Here is a 21,250-nt window from a genome sequence, read left to right on the forward strand (position 1 = left end):
TAACAGAAATAGCTTGGCTCGTCTTAAAATGAACTCAGTTCTGTTTTAAATTCCCAGATGCATCCAGTTGCTGTTCCAGAGATACATCAGTGGGTTGTCGGAGCTGTCACTCATGTCTTGTGCCCAGCGTGAATTTAAAAAGTCAGACAGCAGTGTTGTGACGTTTTTCACACATGAAAGGACTCAGTGCTAAACCTTTCAGCCACAGAATATCATTATAAACCTGCCAACAGCAACAAGCAAAACCATCCCTACAATTGAGATCGACAGTTTACACAACACTGCCAGTATTATAAGGGGGGATATTGTGTGCAGAGACTGAACAAGGAGCCATTTTAACTTTGACTGATTAGGTAAAATGGCAGGATTAGAATTAGGAATCCATTCTACACAATTCTCATCTTCTATTTCATCAACTGAAGGAAACATCAGATGGGGTGTATAAAAGTTGGCCCACCTGATATCCACCGTGTCACAGCTTCACCCAGTGACAACACCCTCTCACTGGGTCATAATCATCATCCTGACATTCATAAGCCGCTGAGTGGGGCTGCCAGTGTGATCTGGGAAAGGCCCCAGAGTTGCCCTTGATGGGTCAATAGCTCGTCTAGTCACAGAGTCATAGAGATGTACAGCACGGAAACTCGTCCATGTTGACCAGATATCCGAAATAAATCTAGTCCCATTTGCCACCCACATCCCTCTAAACCCTTCCTATTCACGTCCCCATCAGATGTCCTTTAAAAGTTGTAATTGTACCAGCCTCCACCACTTCCTCTGGCAGCTCATTCCAAACACGCACCACCTTCTGTGTACAAGAATTGCCCCTTAGTCCCTTTTAAATCGTTCCCCTCTACCTTAAACCTATGCCCTCTAGTTCTGAACTCTCCCAACCCAGGGAAAAGACCTTGTCTATTTACCTTTTCCATGTCCCTCATGATTTTATAAATCTCTATAAGGTCTCCCCTCAGCCTCTGATGCTTCAGGGAAAATAGCCCCAGCCTATTCAGCATCTCCCTAGAGCTCAAACCCTCCAACCCTGGCAACATCCTTGTAAATCTTTTCTGAATCTTTTCAAGTTTCACAACATCCTTCTTTATGAAAATGGCTGCAGTCCCAGTAGTGGGCACCAAACGTGGTGGCGCTAGGGAGCCACAGACATATGTTAGACTAGCAGATCCCAGAGGTGAGCATTGCTCTCCCCAAGGGGACAGGAGGCAATTCAAGTCAATTAAAGGTCTAATGGACATTAAAAAGTTGCCACTGACCAAGCAGTGACGGGTTCACCTTTGAACTTTCAGATGTAAAATTCAGCCTTTAGTGTGAATCTAAGGTAAATGAAGAGTTCTGTCTCATTCTAATTCAATTGTACAAAGAGTCAACAGATGTGAAGCTGGAAAAGCAAACAGGTCAGACAGCATCCGAGGAGCAGGACAGTCAACATCGGGCCAAAACCCTTCATCAGGATTGTACAATTGTCTGATTGCATAAGACACAGTCTTCCTCCACAACAAGTTACCCTATCAGGGCATAAAACTTGATACAACAATCACTAACCATTATTCAATAATCTTGATGTAACCTCCAAACAACTCTGCCTCAGATTGTCCCAAACATTTCAGTCTGCTCTGACTCTGCAAATTGAATCACTTAATTGACGCTTAATTGTTTGTTTCTGGTAACATCCGGTGACCACCTTGCTCTGTCCAGGGTCTGTTCAGGACTCCTGAGGGAGACGCACACCGTTGCTCGTCAATGAAGGATTCGCAAATAGCAGAGAAACTGAGCAGCAGTCAACCGACAGAAATGGAAGGGGGAAGATTAACTGTGTGCCCCACACAGATCTTCGCTGATACACAAATGAATCTGAGTCCCAGCACGTTCTGTCTGTGAGGTTTCATTTCCTCAACAAGCGATCTTCACATTGGAAATTGTATCTCCAGCTCTGTCCACCCATGAATGCAGTTGGGTGCAATGTGGACACGCAAGAGATAAAAGAAAGAAAAAGGGTTACCTGGGCTCTGACTCAAACTGACATGAGAAGGTGTGCGGCTGACTGTGGTACTGACTGTGGTGCTGGTTGTGGGCAGTAACTGAAGCAGCTTCACTGTGAGATCCCGCACGCACGGAAGATCCATCTCAAGCGTTGCGCTGTAGTAATAGTAGTCTGCAAGATCGCGAACACACTGACTTTCTTGCCAAGACAAACGTTTGCTAAAGGACAATGTCCAAAGTCCTAGAAGTCAATAGTACAGATTACTCAGACAGGCCAATCAACGTCCTCTGTTTATTGAATGAACAAATACAGCTCAATATTCTGACTAATGGAGATCCATTGCTGAACTTGGACATTAATTTGCCTGGAAAAAATAATTACTATTTTCTCTGGAATCAGGGAATGATTTTAAAGGGACCCGAGGGACAACATTTTTATCCTAAGGTGTATGGAACAAGCTGCCAGAGGAAGTAGTAGAGGCGAGTGCAATTAAGGTATTTGAAAGACGTTTAAACATGTTAATGGGCAGGAAAGCAGTCGCTGAAGGGTGGCATGCAAGGGCAGTAGGTGATGAGGAAAGCTAATGGCATGTGGCCTCCATAGTGAGAGGATCTGTGTACTGGAGTAAGGATGTCTTGCTGCAGTTAAATGAGAGAAAGTGAGGGCTGCAGATGCTGGAGATCAGAGCTGAAAATGTGTTGGTGGAAAAGCGCAGCAGGTCAGGCAGCATCCAAGGAACAGGAGAATCAACGTTTCGGGGATAAGCCCTTCTTCTGGAATTCCTGAAGAAGGGCTTATGCCCGAAACGTTGATTCTCCTGTTCCTTGGATGCTGCCTGACCTGCTGCGCTTTTCCAGCAACACATTTTCAGCTGCAGTTAAATGAGGCCTTGGTGAGACCACACCTTGAGTATTGTGTGTAGTTTTGGTCTCTTAGTCCAGGGAAGGACTCTCTTGCTATTGAGGGAGGGAGTCCAGCGAAGGTTCACCAGACTGATTCCCGGGATGGCAGAACTGACGTGGCGAAAGACTGGATTAACTGGACTTGTACTCACTGGAATCTTTAAAATGGGGGGAATGATCTCGAGGAAACATAAAATCCTCATGGGACTGGACAGACTCGATGGGGGAAGAATGTTCCCAATGTTGGGGAAGTCCAGACCTAGGGGTCACAGTCGAAGGATAAGGGGTAAGACATTCAGGACTGAGAGGAGGAAGAATTTCTTCACTCAGAAAATTGTGAACACGTGGAATTCTCTCCCACAGGAAGATGTTGGGACCAATTCATTAGATATATTCAAGAGGGAGCTGGATGTGACTCTTGCAGCTGAAGGGATCAAGAGGTATGGAGAGAGAGCAGGAATAGGATATTAAGATTGCATGATCAGCCATGATCGTATTGAATAGTGGAGCAGGCTCGAAGGGCCGAATGGCCTACTCCTGCACCTATTTTCTTTGCTTCTATGAAGGGTTTGGAGGGATAAGGGCCAAACTTAGGTAAATGGTACCGGCTCAGTTCAGGAAAATGGGTCAACATGGACGAATTGAGGCCTAAGAGTCTACTTCCATGTTGTATGACTCTATGACAGGGTCACTGTTTCAAAACAAGGGGTCACCCACTTAAAACTGACATGAGGAGATGTTTTTCCATTGACTCTCTTGAGACCTTTGGAACTCTCTTTCTTGAAAGATGGTGGAGGCAAAACCTTTCAAGATTCTTATACAAGAAGGGGACAGATTCTTGATAACCAAGGAAGGAAGTGGTGGGAGTGAATGGCAGTGTGGGGTAGGCAGGTCATGTGGAATCACGGTTACACAGTCTGCTACTCTCAACAATTCCCATGTGATACTGAAATGTATCTTACAGGATTTGATGATATCTTAATATGTAGATCACTGGAGAGGTCACATTTGGAACAGTACTAGTCTGTAAGTATAGTCATGGATCCAAAAAGTTTTGAAAGCAGGAATTTTGCAGATCCTTGTGTTTCACCACAGAGTCTTATTCCACAGGTTACAATTGCCCTCTGAGATAGTTGTCATTGTTAGTTTGGAGAGTAAGTGACAGTGAGCTATTCAAACCACAGGATGCATAAGCAAAATCAAGCCACACCCTCATCCAATCTCCGCATTTCCACATCTTTCCTTCCTGGCTATTAACAACCAGGAGCAAAGAACGTAGCTCATACCCTTCCTCACTAACTCGGGATCTTCAAAGCCAACATCAGCTGCCTGTGCTCACTAGATAGCTAACTCGGTACAGAGAAGGACCATGCATAGTATTACGGAATTGTTACAGTGCAGAATGAGGCCATTTGGCCCATCCTGTCTGCATTGCTTCATTAAATGATCAAAAGTCCATCTTCTGCTTTATCCACTTTCACATTATTTCCATCAAAATAATCATCCAATGTCCCTCTTAAAGGCTTCAATCAAACCTGCCCCCACCACATTACCAGGCCGTGCATTCCAGACCCTAATGGTTTCTTAGGGGTTTTCTCATTCACTCTTGCATCTTTTGCAGGTAACTTCAAATCTCTTTTAGGAACAGGAATAACCACACCCTATCTATTCTGCCTCGCCCACTCATGATTAAGAAAATCTCTATCAATTCAATTTGCAATCTCTTTCACTCCAAGGAGAACAGTCCTAATCCCAATTTATCCTCATCACTAAAAATTCTCATTCTTGGAACCATTCCTGTAAACTGTAAACTAGTCCCTTTCGTCTGCAGTGAACTAAGGGGAGGCAATAGCTAACCTATGGTGTGATGTTCATCTGTCTCTGGGTAAATATTTGAGGCTTCTATGTGCAGGACAATCAACAATTCATTGCATACAAAAGAAACCCCTAAAATGTCAACGTTAGGTGGAATGAAACAGACAAGAAGCAAAACATTTGGGTAGACTCACCATCTCCACCCTAAACAGGCCACATCCAAAGTCCTTGGAATTAAGGGAATTCAAGTGATGAGATATGTAACAGTTTACACACTGCATCATCCCCATTTTTAATTTTACCCCCACCCAGAGGCTAATCATCCAGAATGGGGTAGGGCAAAGTATTTATGTCCTTCAATTCAATATCACCATTTGGTGCCTAATGCCTTGTAAAAGTCTTCATGAACACCCTAAACATGCATTACAGTTGCTCGTAGTCTCTCTGTTACATTAAAGTGAGGATACCGCCTGACCTTCCCTGAATTCTGGTCAGTTACCAATCTCCTTTCTGGACTTTGTCAGCTTTCCATCAGGAGCAAACAAAGAGGGGACAACTGGGCAACTCCACAATCCCATTTTCCTAAGTCAGACGAACAAGACGGAGTTCTGCATCCAGCGCCAATGGCAGTGCTCACATCCCTGTTACTAGGCTGTGTTAGACAGCAAATATGAACCCACTAAACATATCAAAGACTGGACAGACTTCCCAATAACAGATTATCTTAGTCTTCTGCTTATATTCAGTAAATAAGAAATAAAAGCAAGATCAGATCACATGACCCTTTGAGTCTGCCCTGCCATTTAGTACGATCATATTCGATCTAAATCAGTTCTACTTTCTAATGTTCCCTGAGGCACCAAAATTCTCTCTAAAGATTTATACCCATCAGAATGGAGAAAATGTTTCCTCACTTCAGTTCTAAATGATGTGCTCATAATCCTGAGATTATGTCCCCCATGATCTGGACTCTGGGAACAGCCTTTCAGTGATGACATCGTCAAGCCTCTCAATAGTTTTATGCATTTCAACAAGGTCACCCCTTAATTCTTATCAACTCCGAAAGGGCCCCACTTACTCATCTGTCTATCGTGGGACCCAATCTTCACTGGACTGCCTTTGATGTAAATATATGCTTCCTTAGCTGCAGAAACAGACAGCATTGCAGATGTGGACAGGTCTTCAGCAGTTGGAACAATAAAGAGCAACATGTTATTTACCTTCCTAACTGGTTGTTTCACCTGCAAGTTAACTCAGATGTCCTCCCGCGTGAGGACATATCAGTCTTTATGAACACCAGCACTATGGAGGTCAATGCTGCACACTTTTACACCAGGACAGATATAAATAAAAATTACATTGAGAAATGCAAGAAATAGAATATCAACCATGTGCCAAATGCAGATTCTCAATGCTCCCCATCAGAAAGAACCTTGATCTAAGTTCTTTTCCACAAGGAGATTCAATCACAGCATTCTACTTCCAACAATTCCACCTCCATTTGGGAAAAGCTCTATCTGCAGCTTTGCTCCCAATGCCAGGTGAATGAGCCACGTGTCAATCAATGACGTGTCTATGGTCCCAGGCAGGAATTTGTTAGGTGGGTGCAACATGGACAGACAACAAGGAAAAGAGAGAAAATGGTTACCTGGGCTCTGACTCAAACTGAAAGGAAGAGATGTGCAACTGACTGTGGTACTGACTGTGGTGCTGGTTGTGGGCAGTAACTGGAGCATCCTCTCCGCAAGGTCCTTTGCACATGGGACATCCATATTATACCTCACATTGTAACGTGTATAAGTACGATGGTAATGTAAAAGCTTCTTGACACAGTGCCTTTCTTTCCAGGACAATCGTCTGTTAAAGCCCAATTTCAGAAGTCCTAGAAGTCAACAGTACAGATTACTAATGGAATGATTCTGAGAAGGTCTGGGTTTTGCCTTTACTCTAAGATAGCTGATAAAGCTAATGGCCAATAATCATTAATCCAGATCCTGGGAAGTCATTATTTAATTCCTATGCGCAACGCCCTCAAATAAAAACCCTATGACTTTTACATCTCTTACAAACATACACATCAATTGCAACTGGAATAAGATGGCATCTGGTTCATGAATGGTATCACTAGTTGGCACATAGAGCCCACATGCACAAAAAGGAAGCTGGTATTCGTTAAAAATGTTTATAATCACTGCAATCAGTTAGAGCTTGCCAAACGAAGTGAGAAAATTATCATTTCTATTACCACTTTGAACTTTGACTGGAAAATTACAGATCAATTAGCCTGACCTCAGTCATGGATAAGATGCTGGAATCCATTGTGAATGATGAGAATTTTGAATACTTGGAAGTGAATGTAAATTAGAATGAAGTCAGCATGGTTTCATCAAGGGGAGGTCTTGCCTGATAAATCTTCTTGAATTTTTTGCGGAAGTAACAAGCAGATTAGACTAAGGAGAGCCAATGAATGTTATTTACCTGGATTTTAAGAAGGCCTTGGTTAAGATGCTGCACAGGAAGCTATTGAGTAAGATAAGGGTCCATGGTGCCAGAGGCAAGGTGCTGGCATGGACAGAAGCATGGCTGTCTGGCAGAAAGCAGAGAGTGGGGGTGAAAGGGTCCTCCTTAGGATGGCAGCTGCCACCAAGTAGTGTTCCACAAGGCTCAATGTTGGGACCACAACTTTTCACTTTATATATTAACAATCGAGAGGAAGGAACTGAGGGCATTCTGGGTAGGTTTGCAGATGATACAAAGATAGGTAGAGGGACAGGTAGCATTGAAGAAGTGTGGAGGCTGCAGAAGAATTTGGACAGATTAGGAGAGTGGGCAAAGAAGTGGCAGATGGAGTAGAACATGGGAAAGTATGAGGTCATGTACTTTGGTGGGAAGAATAGAGGCGTGGACTATTTCCTAAACGGTGGGAAAAAATCCCGAAGTTTGAAGTGCAGAGACTTGGGAGTTCTAGTCGAAGATTCTTTCATGGTAAACTTGCAAGTTGAATCAGTAATGAGAAAGGCAAATGCAATGATGGCATTAATTTTGCGAGGACTTGAATATAAAAGCAGGGATGTACTTCTGAGGCTCTGTAAGGTTCTGGTCAGACCACATTTGGAGTATTGTGCACAGTTTTGGGCCCCATATCTCAGGAAGGATGTATTAGCCCTGGAATGTGTTCAGAGGAGATTCATGAGAATGGTCTCAGGAATGAAAAGCTTAACATATGGGAAATGTTTGAAGATCTGGGTCTATATTCGATGGAGTTTAAAAGGATGAGGGGGATCTAATTGAAACATACAGAATACTGAATGGTCTGGACAGCGTAGAGTCATGTGACTAATTCTGCTCCTGTATAGTCTTATGCATCATTACGGTCCATACTATCCAAATTGTCTTATGGTCTTAGTGGGCGGCACGGTGGCACAGTGGTTAGCACTGCTGCCTCACAGCGCCAGAGACCCGGGTTCAATTCCCGCCTCAGGCGACTGACTGTGTGGAGTTTGCACGTTCTCCCCGTGTCTGCGTGGGTTTCCTCCGGGTGCTCCGGTTTCCTCCCACATTCCAAAGATGTGCAGGGTCAGGTGAATTGGCCATGCTAAATTGCCTGTAGTGTTAGGTAAGGGGTAAATGTAGGGGTATGGGTGGGTTTCGCGTCGGTGTGGACTTGTTGGGCCGAAGGGCCTGTTTCCACACTGTAATCTAATCTAATCTAATCTAAAGGCACTTTTAAAGAACTGCTGCACCATCTCCTTCAGGAAATTCCTGCTCAAAGTAATTTTGATAGCTTGTATTGCAAAGACAGAAGTCAGTGATCACATGTGGGTTATCAATGCTCAACCAATCTCCTTTATGAATAGGGAGAAACACAGAAATATAGAATATAGAAACAAACAGGCCATTCAGCCCTTTGAGCCTGCTCCACTATTCAGCCGGATTACGACTGACCTTGTATCTCATTGCTGTACTCCAATGCTTTCCCCGTTACCCCTTGATGCCTTTAGTGTCTGGAAATCTATCCCTTCCCTTCATGAATGTACTCAGTGACTTGGCTTCCCCCCATATTCTGTGATAGAGAATCCCACAGTTTCATCACATTCTGAGGGAAGAAATTTCCTTTCCTCTCAGTCTGAAATGGCCTACCACTTATCCTGAGACTGTGGCCCCTTGATCAGGCCAGGGGAACACAACATCCCAGCATCCAGTCTGTCCAGCCCAATCAGAATTGCATACATCTCACTGAGATTCCCTCTCATTCTTTAAAGTTCTAATGAATATAGTAGATCCAGTCTTCTCCTCGTGCACCACGGCTTGGAGGTTAGCACTATTACCTCACAGTGCCAAGGACCTGGGTTCTATTCCAGCCTCAGGTGAATGTCTCATTCTCTCCCTGTCTGTGTGGGTTCCCTCCGGGTGCTCCAATTTCCTCTCACAATCCAAAGATGTGCAGGTTAGATGGATTGGCCATAGGAAATTGCCCATAGGAAATTGCCCATAGTGTCCAGGTATGTGCAAACTAGGTGGATTAGCCATGCCGAAATGCAGAGCTTTAAGAACAGTGTAGGGGAGTGGGTCTGAGTGGGATGATCTTCAGAGGGTCAGTGTGGATATAATGGACCCAATGGCTTCAATGTAGGGATTTTATGAAAAAACCTGCCAAGCCAGGAATCAACGTGGGAAACCTTAGCTGCACCCCCTCTCTGGAGAGAGTATCCTTTCTCAAGGAAAGAGCCACTAAAATGGTGGCAAGGTGGGACATGGAGACTGAGAAAGTAACTGACCCCATAGCAATATAGAACATGTCAGGTAGAAGACAGCACCATGTCGGCTCAAAGGTTTTACATCAAAGCATTTACTCAACAGCTAACCGTTTGTCTCAGACTGTCTTTGAGCCATGTTAAACTCAACGAAATGTGTCCTAACTGGCACGGGCACAAAGCTTTTTTTAAACAAGTTTAGCTTTAAAGTCGATCCAGTTGCAACAGAGACACAATACAACAGAATTTTACACATTGCAGTGGGGTGAGGTTAGGGGGAACGAAGGGGCTACGGGGCGTTGGGGTGGAGTAGGGGTATGGCACATGACTCAGATTTTGACCCCATGAGAAATTGCGTAGTCGAAGGACCAGAAAAGACCCTGCAATCCACTGATCGGTCCCAAGAATCCAATTCCCTCAGCTCCCATCCCTGCAAACACTGACCCAGACAATCGACTACATCTTTCGCATTCACGTGCCCATGTAGAATCTCTTCCGAACAATGATAGCACCTGCAATCGGTAACTAAGCCTGAACTGTGTTGACAGATTCCTTCTTAATTTCACCTCAAACCTGCTTCTGCCAATGGGTTGAAGCCTTGAAACTTTTACCTCAGTACTTTTAATGTATTTTATTTTCTTTATTTTCTCACGGGGTTTTGATATCACTGGTAAAAGGTTAGTAATTGCCCGTCCCAAATTGTCCTTGAACTCAGTAGCTTACCCGGACATTTCAGACAGCAGTTACAAGTCAGCTGCATTGCTGTTGGTCTGGAGTCACGTGTAGGCCAGACCTGGTAAGGTTGGCGGATTTCCTTCTGTAAAAGATTCTAGTGTACCGGAGATAACTGAGAATAATTGTCATTGTCACCATGATTGAAATTAACTTTCACTTGCTGATTTATTCCTTGAATTTAATACTGAATAGAAATTTCGATGGTATTTGAATGCATGTCCCCAGAGCTTTACATCTCTGGATTATTCTTCCAGTGACATTATCATTTTGTTATTGTCTACCCTGCCATTTCCAGCCCCAAATTATTCTTAAACACCAACAATATCACCCTTTTCCTGTCTCCCTCTCTCTCTTAAATTTGAGCTCTCTGTAATAGGCAGCTGCAAGATAATTGACAGAATTCTCCCCTCCACACAGTTGTGGGAGAGGTGGTGGGAGGGGCAGGTGATAGCTGGGTTAGTGTGCCGGGGACAGGGTGAGAGAAAACCCACCCTCTTTCCTCCACCCTCAGAAAATAGGTTCTGGGTGGGAAGCTCCACGGTCAGGTATCCATGTCCGGCCAGCTATCAAGCTCTTTACACGGCTAGTTAACAAGCACTTCAGGATCTCATCCTGCTGGGCTGCAATTATTTTGACTCCAGGCGGGAGGAGAAGGAACCAGATGATTGACTGTAAAAGTAACATCCCCTGGGGAGGGGTCTCTCGACCATGTGCAAGATCGAGTGACTGGATTAGGGAAGATGGTGGGGGGAGGAGGCGGTTTCAGAAATTCACCCCCCTCGCTCCCTCTCCCCATGATTCCCAAACTCAGATCTTCGCTCTAGCACCACTGAACCTTCCAAGTGGGTGACCCTCATTTGTGGGTCTCGCCTCTGTTGTAGTGGTGCCAGGTTCTGGAGATGCTCCCTCCAACTGCCCAACCGAGGAATAGGGCTCCCAAACAGGGTACAGCATCACACATGGGCTGCTTGACTGATGTATGATACATCACGCTTCCTGACTGAAGTTGGCCTCTCCATCAAAATTCCTCACTTTCAGGATTTGGTCCAACAATGGGAAACTTCTGCCCATTATTGTTTTGATTCCTCTCCTCTGCTTCCAGCCCTTAAATATTTTCGGTATTTCTCTTCAAAGAGAACTAACGTACACAGTTTGCCAAAGAAGTTGAACCTTAGATACATCACCTCTACATTTTAGCTGTAAAACAGGCACAAGGCCCACTGATGGAAGGCTGAGATACAGTGAACCCAATCTATGCTGGCATTAGCATCAACTTGTGAGGGATCCCTTTTACCAGGACTCCTGTTCAGTCACCTCCACCAAACACCATGATCCCCACGTTTGTAAACGTGGAGTCTAACCCTTGAAAGGTCTCATGGAGAAATCTGATGTTTGCAATTCTGGCGTCTCAGGGTTCTTCACTGAGAGTAAAAGTAAACTAAAAGTAAACATTCTCCCCAGAGGTAGAGGATCTTCATGGGGAGGTGAGGATGTAATACTTATGTACAGCGTTCCTTCTAATTTTCTTCCTGGATGTTTAGGTATCTGAGGACGATGCGTGACACTGGGTTCTAGAGCCAGAGGTCGATTCTGCATTCAGTGTGACCACGCCAATCGCTAATCGCGTGGAAACTTGGAGCGGCTGCTTGGACAGCTTAGAGGGAATGTTAATCTCACTAAGTGAGTAAATGCAGAAACCCAGGCCAATTCTCTGGGTCTGTAGTTCAACTCTCACCTTGGCAGATGGCAAATTAAATTCAATTAAAAACAATTGGAATTAAAAGCTGGTTGAATAGTGACCAGGTAACCACTGTCAATTGTCACAAATGAATGTCCTTTAAGGATGGATGTGTTTACCTGCTCAGGCCCAGATGTGACTGCAGACCAACACCATTGAGTCTTAATGGCCCTGTTAAATACACTAGCAATCCAGACAGCTCAAAGGCCATTAGAGATGGACAAGAAATGTCAGGCAGAAGTGGGTGCTGCAGATGTTGGAGATTAGAGTCAAGATTAGAGTGGTGCTGGAAAAGCACAGCAGGTCAGGCAGCATCTGAGGAGCAGGAAAATCGATGCTTCAGCCCTTCATCAGGAAGAAATGCTAGCCCAGCTAGTGACATCCACGTCCTATGCATACAATCGAAAAGGTTCCTCTGGCCTCCTGGTTTAGAGGCCTCCCTACCTTTTACCTTAGCCTGTTGAAGAAGGGCTTATGCCCGAAACGTCGATTCTCCTGTTCCCTGGATGCTGCCTGACCTGCTGCGCTAATCCAGCAACACATTTTCAGCTCTGATCTCCAGCATCTGCAGACCTCACTTTCTCCTCCTGGTTTGGAGGTCACTTGGCCACAAAGCTCCGAGTGTCTAAAAGAATATGATTTCAGAACAACCTCGGTTTTCCGAACATCAATTATCTGAATTTTGGATTATCCGAACAAGATTTCAAGTCTTCTGCACACACATTTCAATTGAAGTAGGAAAATTCTATTCCTCATCCATTTAATACATCATTTTGTAAATCTGAACAGGAATATAGATGCAAATATGCTTTAATAAGAAATTAACTTCAAATATATACTCGAGACGTGACGTCAGAGTTAAGTCTTACACTTTTTATAAAAAGGCTCTCCGATACTTATTGTCCCTGAGGACCAAGGTTTCTGACTGTGAACACACAAGAACGACGTATGTGCGAGCCCGAGTTCTGCACTCTAACAGCAAGATTCCCTCACAACATTAACTCGCTCCGCTTTGTAAACCCAACAATTTTTTTCCTCAGCTCATTCTCTGGAGAATTAAGTCAAAAACATGCCCGTGCACTTTTCATTTCCATTGCTTTTTCCTCCCATTATCCCATGACAACTCATATTTTTACAAACAAAAAGTAATTCAATATCTTTCAGCTGACAAGAAAATTTAATGTAACTTTTGTTTGATGGGGGAGAGCACATCGTTGTGAGTTAGCACACGTGAAAATAAACAGGAGGGAAACCTGACAGGAGGGAACACAAGGAAAACGTTACCCCTGAGAATCAAAATTGGTGAGAGGAAGGAAACGGAAGTCAGCGAAAACATCTTCCCTCTCTCTCTCGTGGTCCCCCTGTATTTTGCTCCTCTCTTTCTCTATAAGGACTCAGCGGTCGCTAAGGAAGGAGGGACAACACTTGGTTAGTCTGAACGGTGGGACAACACTGAACAGAAAGATGCTGGCTTCTGTCAAGGACCAGGATAAAACCAAGGAAAATGTCAGTGAGAATCATCACAGATTTCAGTCAAATTCGAGCCAAAAAGTGATTTTATTTATAAACCATCATGAATTTTTAAGCAATATCCAGTGTGTGTATGCATTTTATTGAGTGAATGAAATAAAAACTCTGTTATCATGCTTTTTTACATAATTATGCTCAGTATGGCTTCCTTTGTTTACAATCTGATCAGTTATCCGAACAAAATACTTCCCCCTCATCTCATTTGGATAATTGAGGTTGTTCTGTACCCTTTTTCTTGCCAAGACAATAGTCTGCTTTGAAGCAAAGTCCTAGAAGTCAATGATATAGATTACCATAGAATTCACCTAAGATCCTTAGACAACACCTTCCAAACCCACGACCACTTCCATCTAGAAGGACAAGGGCAGCAGGTACATGGAAACACCAACAAGTTCCCCTCCAAGCCACTTTCCATCATGACCTGGAAATATATCACAGTTCCTTCACTGTTGCTGGGTCAAAGCCCTGGATTCCCCCCATAAGGGCATTGTGGGTCAACTTACAGCACATGGACTGCAGTGGTTCAAGAAGGCAGCTCACCCCCACCTTCTCAAGGGGCAATTAGGGACAGGCAATAAATGTTGGCCCAGCCAGTGACACCCACATCCTATGAATGAATAAAAAAAACTTAAACAAGACCCTTGTATACTTCTCAGTCTCCACACAGTCTCCACATATTTTTAATTTTCAGAAGGCACACAATGCATGAATTGAGACAATTAATATCAAGTAAAGTATTAAACCACGTGGAATCCTATCCAAATCCATTCACACCCAATGTCTATGGGGTTCGAACTCGATGATGAGCAGAGATAAAGTCTTGGCTAATTTTCTCAGCTTAAGATATCCCCCTCTGGCTTCATGTAGTTGTACAGAAATGCTTCAGAAATTGAGAACTTTAGTAGAAGAAGGCCAAGTCTTTGAAAAAGGTAAGATGTAATAGATCAAATGGTGAAGACACCATTGGATCTCCTCACTGCAATCGAATCAGGAAACAAGTCACACAACTCTAAAATCGCTAACTCAGATAAATGTGCATCACATCACAAAACTGTGGTCTTATGTTCAAATGGTAAAAACACTCCACTTTTCAAAAGAAGAAAACGTTCACGTTCTGTTACGATGAGGATCCCAACAGGTAACACTTACTGGCACAGCTTCAAGTTCAGTTCACAGGAAAAGCTTTGCAAACTGAAAGGTACGACACAAATGCAAATATTGCTTATTCCCCAGCACAGGACTTTTTCCATCATTGTAAATTAGTCAATACATTCAAGTGCAATCTGTTTTCCTCTCTTCACTTTTTTGCACCAGAATAAATAACCCAGCAGTAGAGAGATGTATGTCGTGAAAGCAAGACTGCATCAAGCATGTCAACACACAAGACAGATCAGATCACTTGACAGGTAGAGATTAATAGTGAAAATGTACAACATCCACCTTTTGTAGACAGTCAATCTTTCTTCATCACACAAATTCCCCTATTACAGTGAGAAACAGAAAGGGAAAGTCATTAGTGCTGTTAAGAGATTAACTTTGATGGAACAACTGAACAGTCCCAGTTGACTATTTGCTTTGGAATTGAATTTGTTCCAAATATTAATGGCCTGTCTTTTATTCAACGGCTTCACTCAAATCCAGTGTTATCAGCAATATACAAATGAGGATCGTGTAGTGTATAACAGGAACAATTTAACTTGAGTTCCATCACAGTCAGAGCAGCTCTTCCACATTCTTTGCCACATGAGGACATTTGGAATATACCAGCCAGATTCCCAAACTGCATTAGCCAGGTAGCCTGACTGGCAGTATCCATGGCATGGTGAGTGTAAACCCAAAAACTCTGTCACATTAAACAAGTACTCTCTTCCCTTCTTCAAAGCAGTCTGAGGTTAATGCGTGCTCAATTAATTGCCCAAAACGAACAGCTCAGAAACTGGCCATTCAGCCCAACAGGTCGTTGTTCATCTTCAAATGAATCTCCTCCCACCCTATATTCTCTGACCTTATTAGCTCAATTTTATCGACCCATTTCCCTCATTTGTTCATGCAGTTTTACTTTATATGTACCTTCTCTATTCATTTCATTTAGCTCACACAACACTGAGCCTCACGCTCTCTGGGTGAAGACATTTCTCTTGAATGCTTCATTCAATTTGAGTGGCCACTTCACATTTCTAGCCCCCAGCTCGAGTCTACGTCATAAGTGGGAAAAAAATCTTTCCTCTTCTGTCTACAATGTGAACTGCTTCATGACTCTCAAATGCCCCTGAGGGGTTAGTTAACCAATCAACAAGCCATCAGAAAGCCACTGGCCTAACACTGGCAAAATTCAGACACAAGGAGAATGCAAAGATTTACCTGTGGGATCAGTCAGGATGAGAGGTAGGGTAGTGCTTTCTGTGGTACAGGTGGTTGTGATGGTTGTGGTATGCATTTGGTATATCTTTGCCACGAGATCCTGCACACATGGAAGATCCATATCAAAGTCTCTACTGTAGGAATGGTAGCTTAAAAGATTGCGGATACAAAACCTCTCTTTCCAAGACAAACGTCTTCTACGTAATAGTTCAAAAAGTCCTGGAAGCCAACAATACAAGTTTACTAAGGCGTTGTTCACGCACAAACCAGCTTTGTTACTAATTAAGTGGGCGAGGGGTATTTAAATGGGTGACGATTTCATAAGACACTTAGGTTGCACACAGGAGATTCAGGGAAATGGTGACAATGGTCAATTAAGGATATGTGGGAGTTGGAAAGAAAGCATGAGAAGCTAAAGAATGACGACAGGGAAAGGAGGGGAGAGGGCGGATCAAACTGCATGCAGTCAAAAGTCACACAACATCAGGTTATAGTCCAACAGGTTTCCAAATAAACCTGTTGGACTGTAACGTGGTACTGTGTGATTTTTAACTTTGTCCACTCCAGCCCAACACTGGCTTCTCCTCATCAAATTACATAAAGCAATTTCAGCTCAACTTGCAAAGAAAAGGCAGGAGGAAATTTAGGGGGTGAGTTTCAATGGGCTGAGCAGGTGAAACAGAAAACCCCTCTGGTGGCATTAGTTGAGAACCTGGGGTCTCATTTCAAACCTTGAATCTCTTTGCTGTGTCTGGACAGTCTATAGTCTGCTACAATAGACAGTGAATGGCAGATTGAGGAAGGTAAAGTCTTGAATCGTTATTGCCTGTCACTTGTGGATGAATCATGTGGAGTGGAAATAAAGAAAAGTGCTTCACCAGGATCCTGGGAAAGAAAAGAGTAGGTGATAGGTTGAGGAGAGACAGAGAGTTTCAGAGGAGGAGACAGCTCTTGTTTCGACATTTCTACGTTTGTAAGGCTTACTGCAGGACTTATCCACATACACAAATGGCAAACGTATCTTTTAACAACTCTGCCTTTAACCCCCAACATGTTTTAGTGAGCAGAGTGGATCCCCTACTGAATCGACGTTAGAAAGCCTTTAGGGTCAGGCTGACATTCTTGAAGTCCAATTTTAATATGTTAGAGAAGCTGCCGATGGTTTTAAAAAAGGTCCAGTTAAATAGATGGCAGATGCTGACTGTGTCAACACGATTTGTCCCTCCCATCTCCTCTCCCTTTCTCATCTCTTGTCCTGGTTCACCCACGATGGGTGGAAATTGCACAAAATCCCTGTGCACTTTCATGACTGGTTCTTCACAGCTGGTTGGATTGTAATCGAGAGAGGTGGACAGATTCGAATGGTGAGTGGTGGGAGTCATCGATGTGACAGGGAAGCAGAGGAATCGAGAGACTAGGGGACAAGGAGTAAGTTGGCAAGGCAGTGGACTGTGCTGCACCCAGTCAAGGTGTTTGTCATAACATTACTGACCCAAGCGTAGCCTCCAGGGAACAGAATGAATATTTCTGGATTCTTAGCAACAGGACAGGAACCGAACAAACGAGAGACCAAAGACTCATGAAGAACAGTGTTACATTTGGAGGGTAACGTTTTTACGAGGCTCAGCACTACACTCTCAAATTGATGCTTAGCATTACACTCATTGATAGTGCTCACATCACACATTTGTAAATTAAAAATAATATAATTATACTATACTTGTACAATCAGAATCAGGGATCTTACTGGAACACAGGATCGGGGACAAGTTTGGAAATAGTTGAGGTTTCGAGGCAATTAGCAAGATGGCTCAAATAATGGGTGTCATTACATTGAGAAATTAATAAATAGGGAGGAAATAATGATTTAGGTCATCAACACCAGAGGGTCCCACAGCTGTGAAGTTTGGTAGCTTTTGGCAACCCACTCGAGATACAAATGCCCATGTGCCACAGTAATAGACCAACCTCAACAAACATGGAGCACATTTCCAACAGAGGTCACTCAACCACAGCTTACAGTGCCCACCCTAAACCAGCACACATGAAAGAATGGACCTGGAAAATTCCCTATTTGATGGCAGGAGTTACGATTTATTAATTCAATCTGAAAGAAAGAAAGCAAGAAAGGAAGAAAGCAAGAAAGGAAGAAAGAATTTGAATTGCTATAACGCTTTTCATAAATTCAGTATATACTTTAGCTTAAGCCAACGAAATACTGTTTTCGAAGCATTATACTGATATAAAAGCAGCGATCAACTTTCTCATATATAACAATGAGACAATGGCTTAACAATTGGTCTCACTGATACTGGGCAAAGTATAAATATTGACCAAGACACCAAAATGGTGCCCCCTGTTTCCACACTGAGAAAGTCAGCTTAACTTTGTGCTCAAGTCCCTGGAGTGTGTCTTCAACACACAGCCCATGAGAGAGAGGCAAGAACGTGCACTGCCTTAGCACTCTTCAATTCCATCCAACTGTAAATCTTTTTAAATAGGATGATCGTCATTCATTGCCCAGATGTCAACTCTTGTTAAATCAAGTACAGAATCCCTATAGTGTGGAAGCAGGCCATTTGGCCCATTAAGTGCAGTTTGAACCTTTGAAGAGCATCCAACCCAGACCCGGCCCTCTCCCCCCCCAATCTCTGCATATCCCATGGCTGATCCAGTCAACCTGAATATGATGGGCAATTTAGCATGGTCAATCCACCTAAGATGCATTCTTTGGACTGTAGGAGGAAACCCATGGAGAGAATGTGCAAACCCCACACAGATAGTTGCCCAAGAGTGGAATTGAACCCAGTTCCCTCATGCTGTGAGACACCAGTGCTAACCACTGAGCCACCATACTGCTCCAAGTATCTTTGGTCAGCAATCTGTACACAGAACGTAGTGAGGTATCAAACCAAACAGCACTGGATCAAAAATGTACAACCATATGCCCAGTTTTCTAAACTAAGCCAAGACTATTCCACACCCATATTGAACTTGTGATGTGAATGTTCACAAATAATACTTACCCTATAGTGCTTGTTTAGATGCCTATTGTACTGGCACCACATTGCTATGAACCAATTACAACTTTCAAGCAATACAAGATCTACTCCAGTGGATACACAAACTGGGAAAGATGCAGAAACCAAGTTGGAGCGAGCTTATGGCCATTTCAAAACAGCCTTCAGACAAAGGAAATCAACGTTAAAGCCCTCAGGCTGGACATCAATCTTAATTTACAATTCCAGAAAAACACACAAAACACTTGTTTGTTTACAAGGACAGTTTCAAACCACATGCTCATCAGATTAAGTATGCATTAGTAAAGCTGAGTTGTACAGTTGCTGTCTGCTTCCCTTTGTCAAATAAAAGTAGCAAACAGAAGCATTTTTATAGTTTCAGATTACATAATCAAAAATGTTCCAAATAAACGTATCATGAATTATTTGTATAAATGTTTTTCTGTAAAGTATTTGATAGTCAATAGCTACAATATGCTGTTTAAAATGGGAGGTCTTTGTACCATAGCCATGCAGAGTTTGGATCTTAACAGATTTTGAGCTAGTCATGGAGAGGTTTAGGCCAATCAGAGTTTTTTGAGGTCAAGTGCCCCAAGGTCTGCAAGTAATGAAATGATTAATAAATCTACAGCCAAGGAGCATGTAGCTGAATTGTCCAGGTAATTTTCATTGAATAACATAAATAAAATTTATGCATGGCAGGTTTTAAAAATGTCCAGCTTTTGGACAAGTCCGGTCTTTAGTGAGCTGGTGATGAGAGTGTGCACTTATATTTAGTAGCTCTTGCTATATGGGCAATCCAGGGACAGCCCTTAAAGCCCAACAGCATCCAACACAGACCAACCACTGACAGAACCTGACTATTTCCTGATAGAATCCAACTCTTTATTACTCTGAGAATTGTTTTCAAAAACTCCCTCATAAATTGAAATTTTCTTCACCTAATATATGGAAACTGATTTACCTCTACACGTTTACTCTAATGAAAACAAACATACAAACTGATCAAATGTGGGTCTCAACTCCATATATACATGTTTGCATTGTGGAGTGAAAGATAGGGTTACAACACCAGACAACAATAGTTTCCTTTGGCCTCACTCAGATTGAAAGAATATGTGGTGATGATTGTGGAGTCAGGTTTGGTACCACTTGTATTTTCAAATGCAGTGAGTATTGCTTCTCTGTCAGACTGTACACATTAGGTTCATTTCACAGGCTCTACCTTCCTATAAACAACCTCTGCTTGAGGCTAATATTCCTCAGTAACATTGGAAAAGGAGGAAAAGATTCAGCCCTCAAGCCTATTCTGCCATTCAATCAGAGTTTGCTTTCAGCATCCAGTTATCTGCCTTGGTTTCATAGCTTCTATATGTATGCCTAAGAAATGATCTGACAACCTCAGTTCTACAGCTGAACCCCAGCTTCAACAGCTTTTTCTGGGAGTGAGCGTTCTAGATTTCCTTTCCATTGGGGTGACTTATGAAGCTTTTCTCTGTATATTTTTATGTAAAAGTACATGTAAATTTCTATTCTATTCTTTTGTATTCTATTCTTTCCAAGGATTTCAAATGGGATTTGATGATGGCTCTACATACTAAAATATAATTTCTTTTCCCTTGCCTTTCAACATTCTTGATATAAAGATGAACATTTCACACATCGTTCTGATTATATTCTATATCTAGGCACTCACATTTGCTTTTCCTTATCTATCCCAATGAAGAAACATCTACCTTTTTCAGATTTCAAATGAATGTTGTCAGACTACAACAATGCTGATGTCCAAGAAATACGCAAACTCAAGGCATAATCCAGTATGCACAGAGGCACTCGCGCATCTTCATGGCTATGGTGTAAATTGGGTCACTCGTTACCAAATGAGACAGTCACACAATGCGATGGTATAACGAATGTCAACTGAATAATTGCTACGGAATTTTGCCATTCACCAATAAATAAACCTGCTGGATTGAGACACAGGCACGCAGTGAGAAAGATACAAAATGTTACCTGTAACCTCGCTCAGACTAAAAGGAAGAGTGGTACTGGCAGTGGTGCTAGTTGTACTTCGCAATTGTAACATCTTCATTGTGAGGTCCTTGGCACACGGCAGGTCCAGAGTAAATGTTTTAGCGTAGTGATGGTAATCTAAGAGACTGTCGATACAAAACCTTTCTTTTCGAGGCAAACGTCCTTTATGAAACAATTCCCATAGTCCTAGAAGCCAATAGTAAAGGTTTACTATGTTATGGCCTTGCGCAAACATCAATTGTCACTCAGTTAGGGGAAGAGAATGGCCCAGTAGTTGGATTTAATGAAATTGTTTTTAGGTTTTTGGTAAAGTTTCCACTTGAGTTTGTTTTGTAGGAAGCAAAGGCTCATGAATTCAGGGCCGC

The 21,250-nt window shown here is 42.9% G+C and overlaps 1 protein-coding gene across 4 annotated transcripts in view; it reads right to left on the bottom strand.

Moving 5' to 3' along the window:
• robo2 (roundabout, axon guidance receptor, homolog 2 (Drosophila)) overlaps positions 1-21,250 on the bottom strand; it is a 1,751,833-nt gene that overhangs the window by 898,657 nt on the left and 831,926 nt on the right. The window contains exon 1 of one of the 4 annotated variants that reach the window (XM_087992446.1): positions 6,362-6,500. The exons of the other annotated variants lie outside the window; for them this stretch is intronic. Within the exon in view, the coding sequence (XP_087848572.1) occupies positions 6,362-6,485 (124 nt within the window). The 5' untranslated portion in view covers positions 6,486-6,500. Of the gene's footprint in view, positions 1-6,361; positions 6,501-21,250 lie in introns of those variants that run through there. 4 annotated transcript variants of the gene reach the window in all.

Source organism: Chiloscyllium plagiosum, unplaced genomic scaffold (genome assembly GCF_037043375.1).
Source record: "Chiloscyllium plagiosum isolate Xiang-an unplaced genomic scaffold, Cpla_swu_hap1 HiC_scaffold_12, whole genome shotgun sequence".
NCBI classification, from domain to species: domain Eukaryota; kingdom Metazoa; phylum Chordata; class Chondrichthyes; order Orectolobiformes; family Hemiscylliidae; genus Chiloscyllium; species Chiloscyllium plagiosum.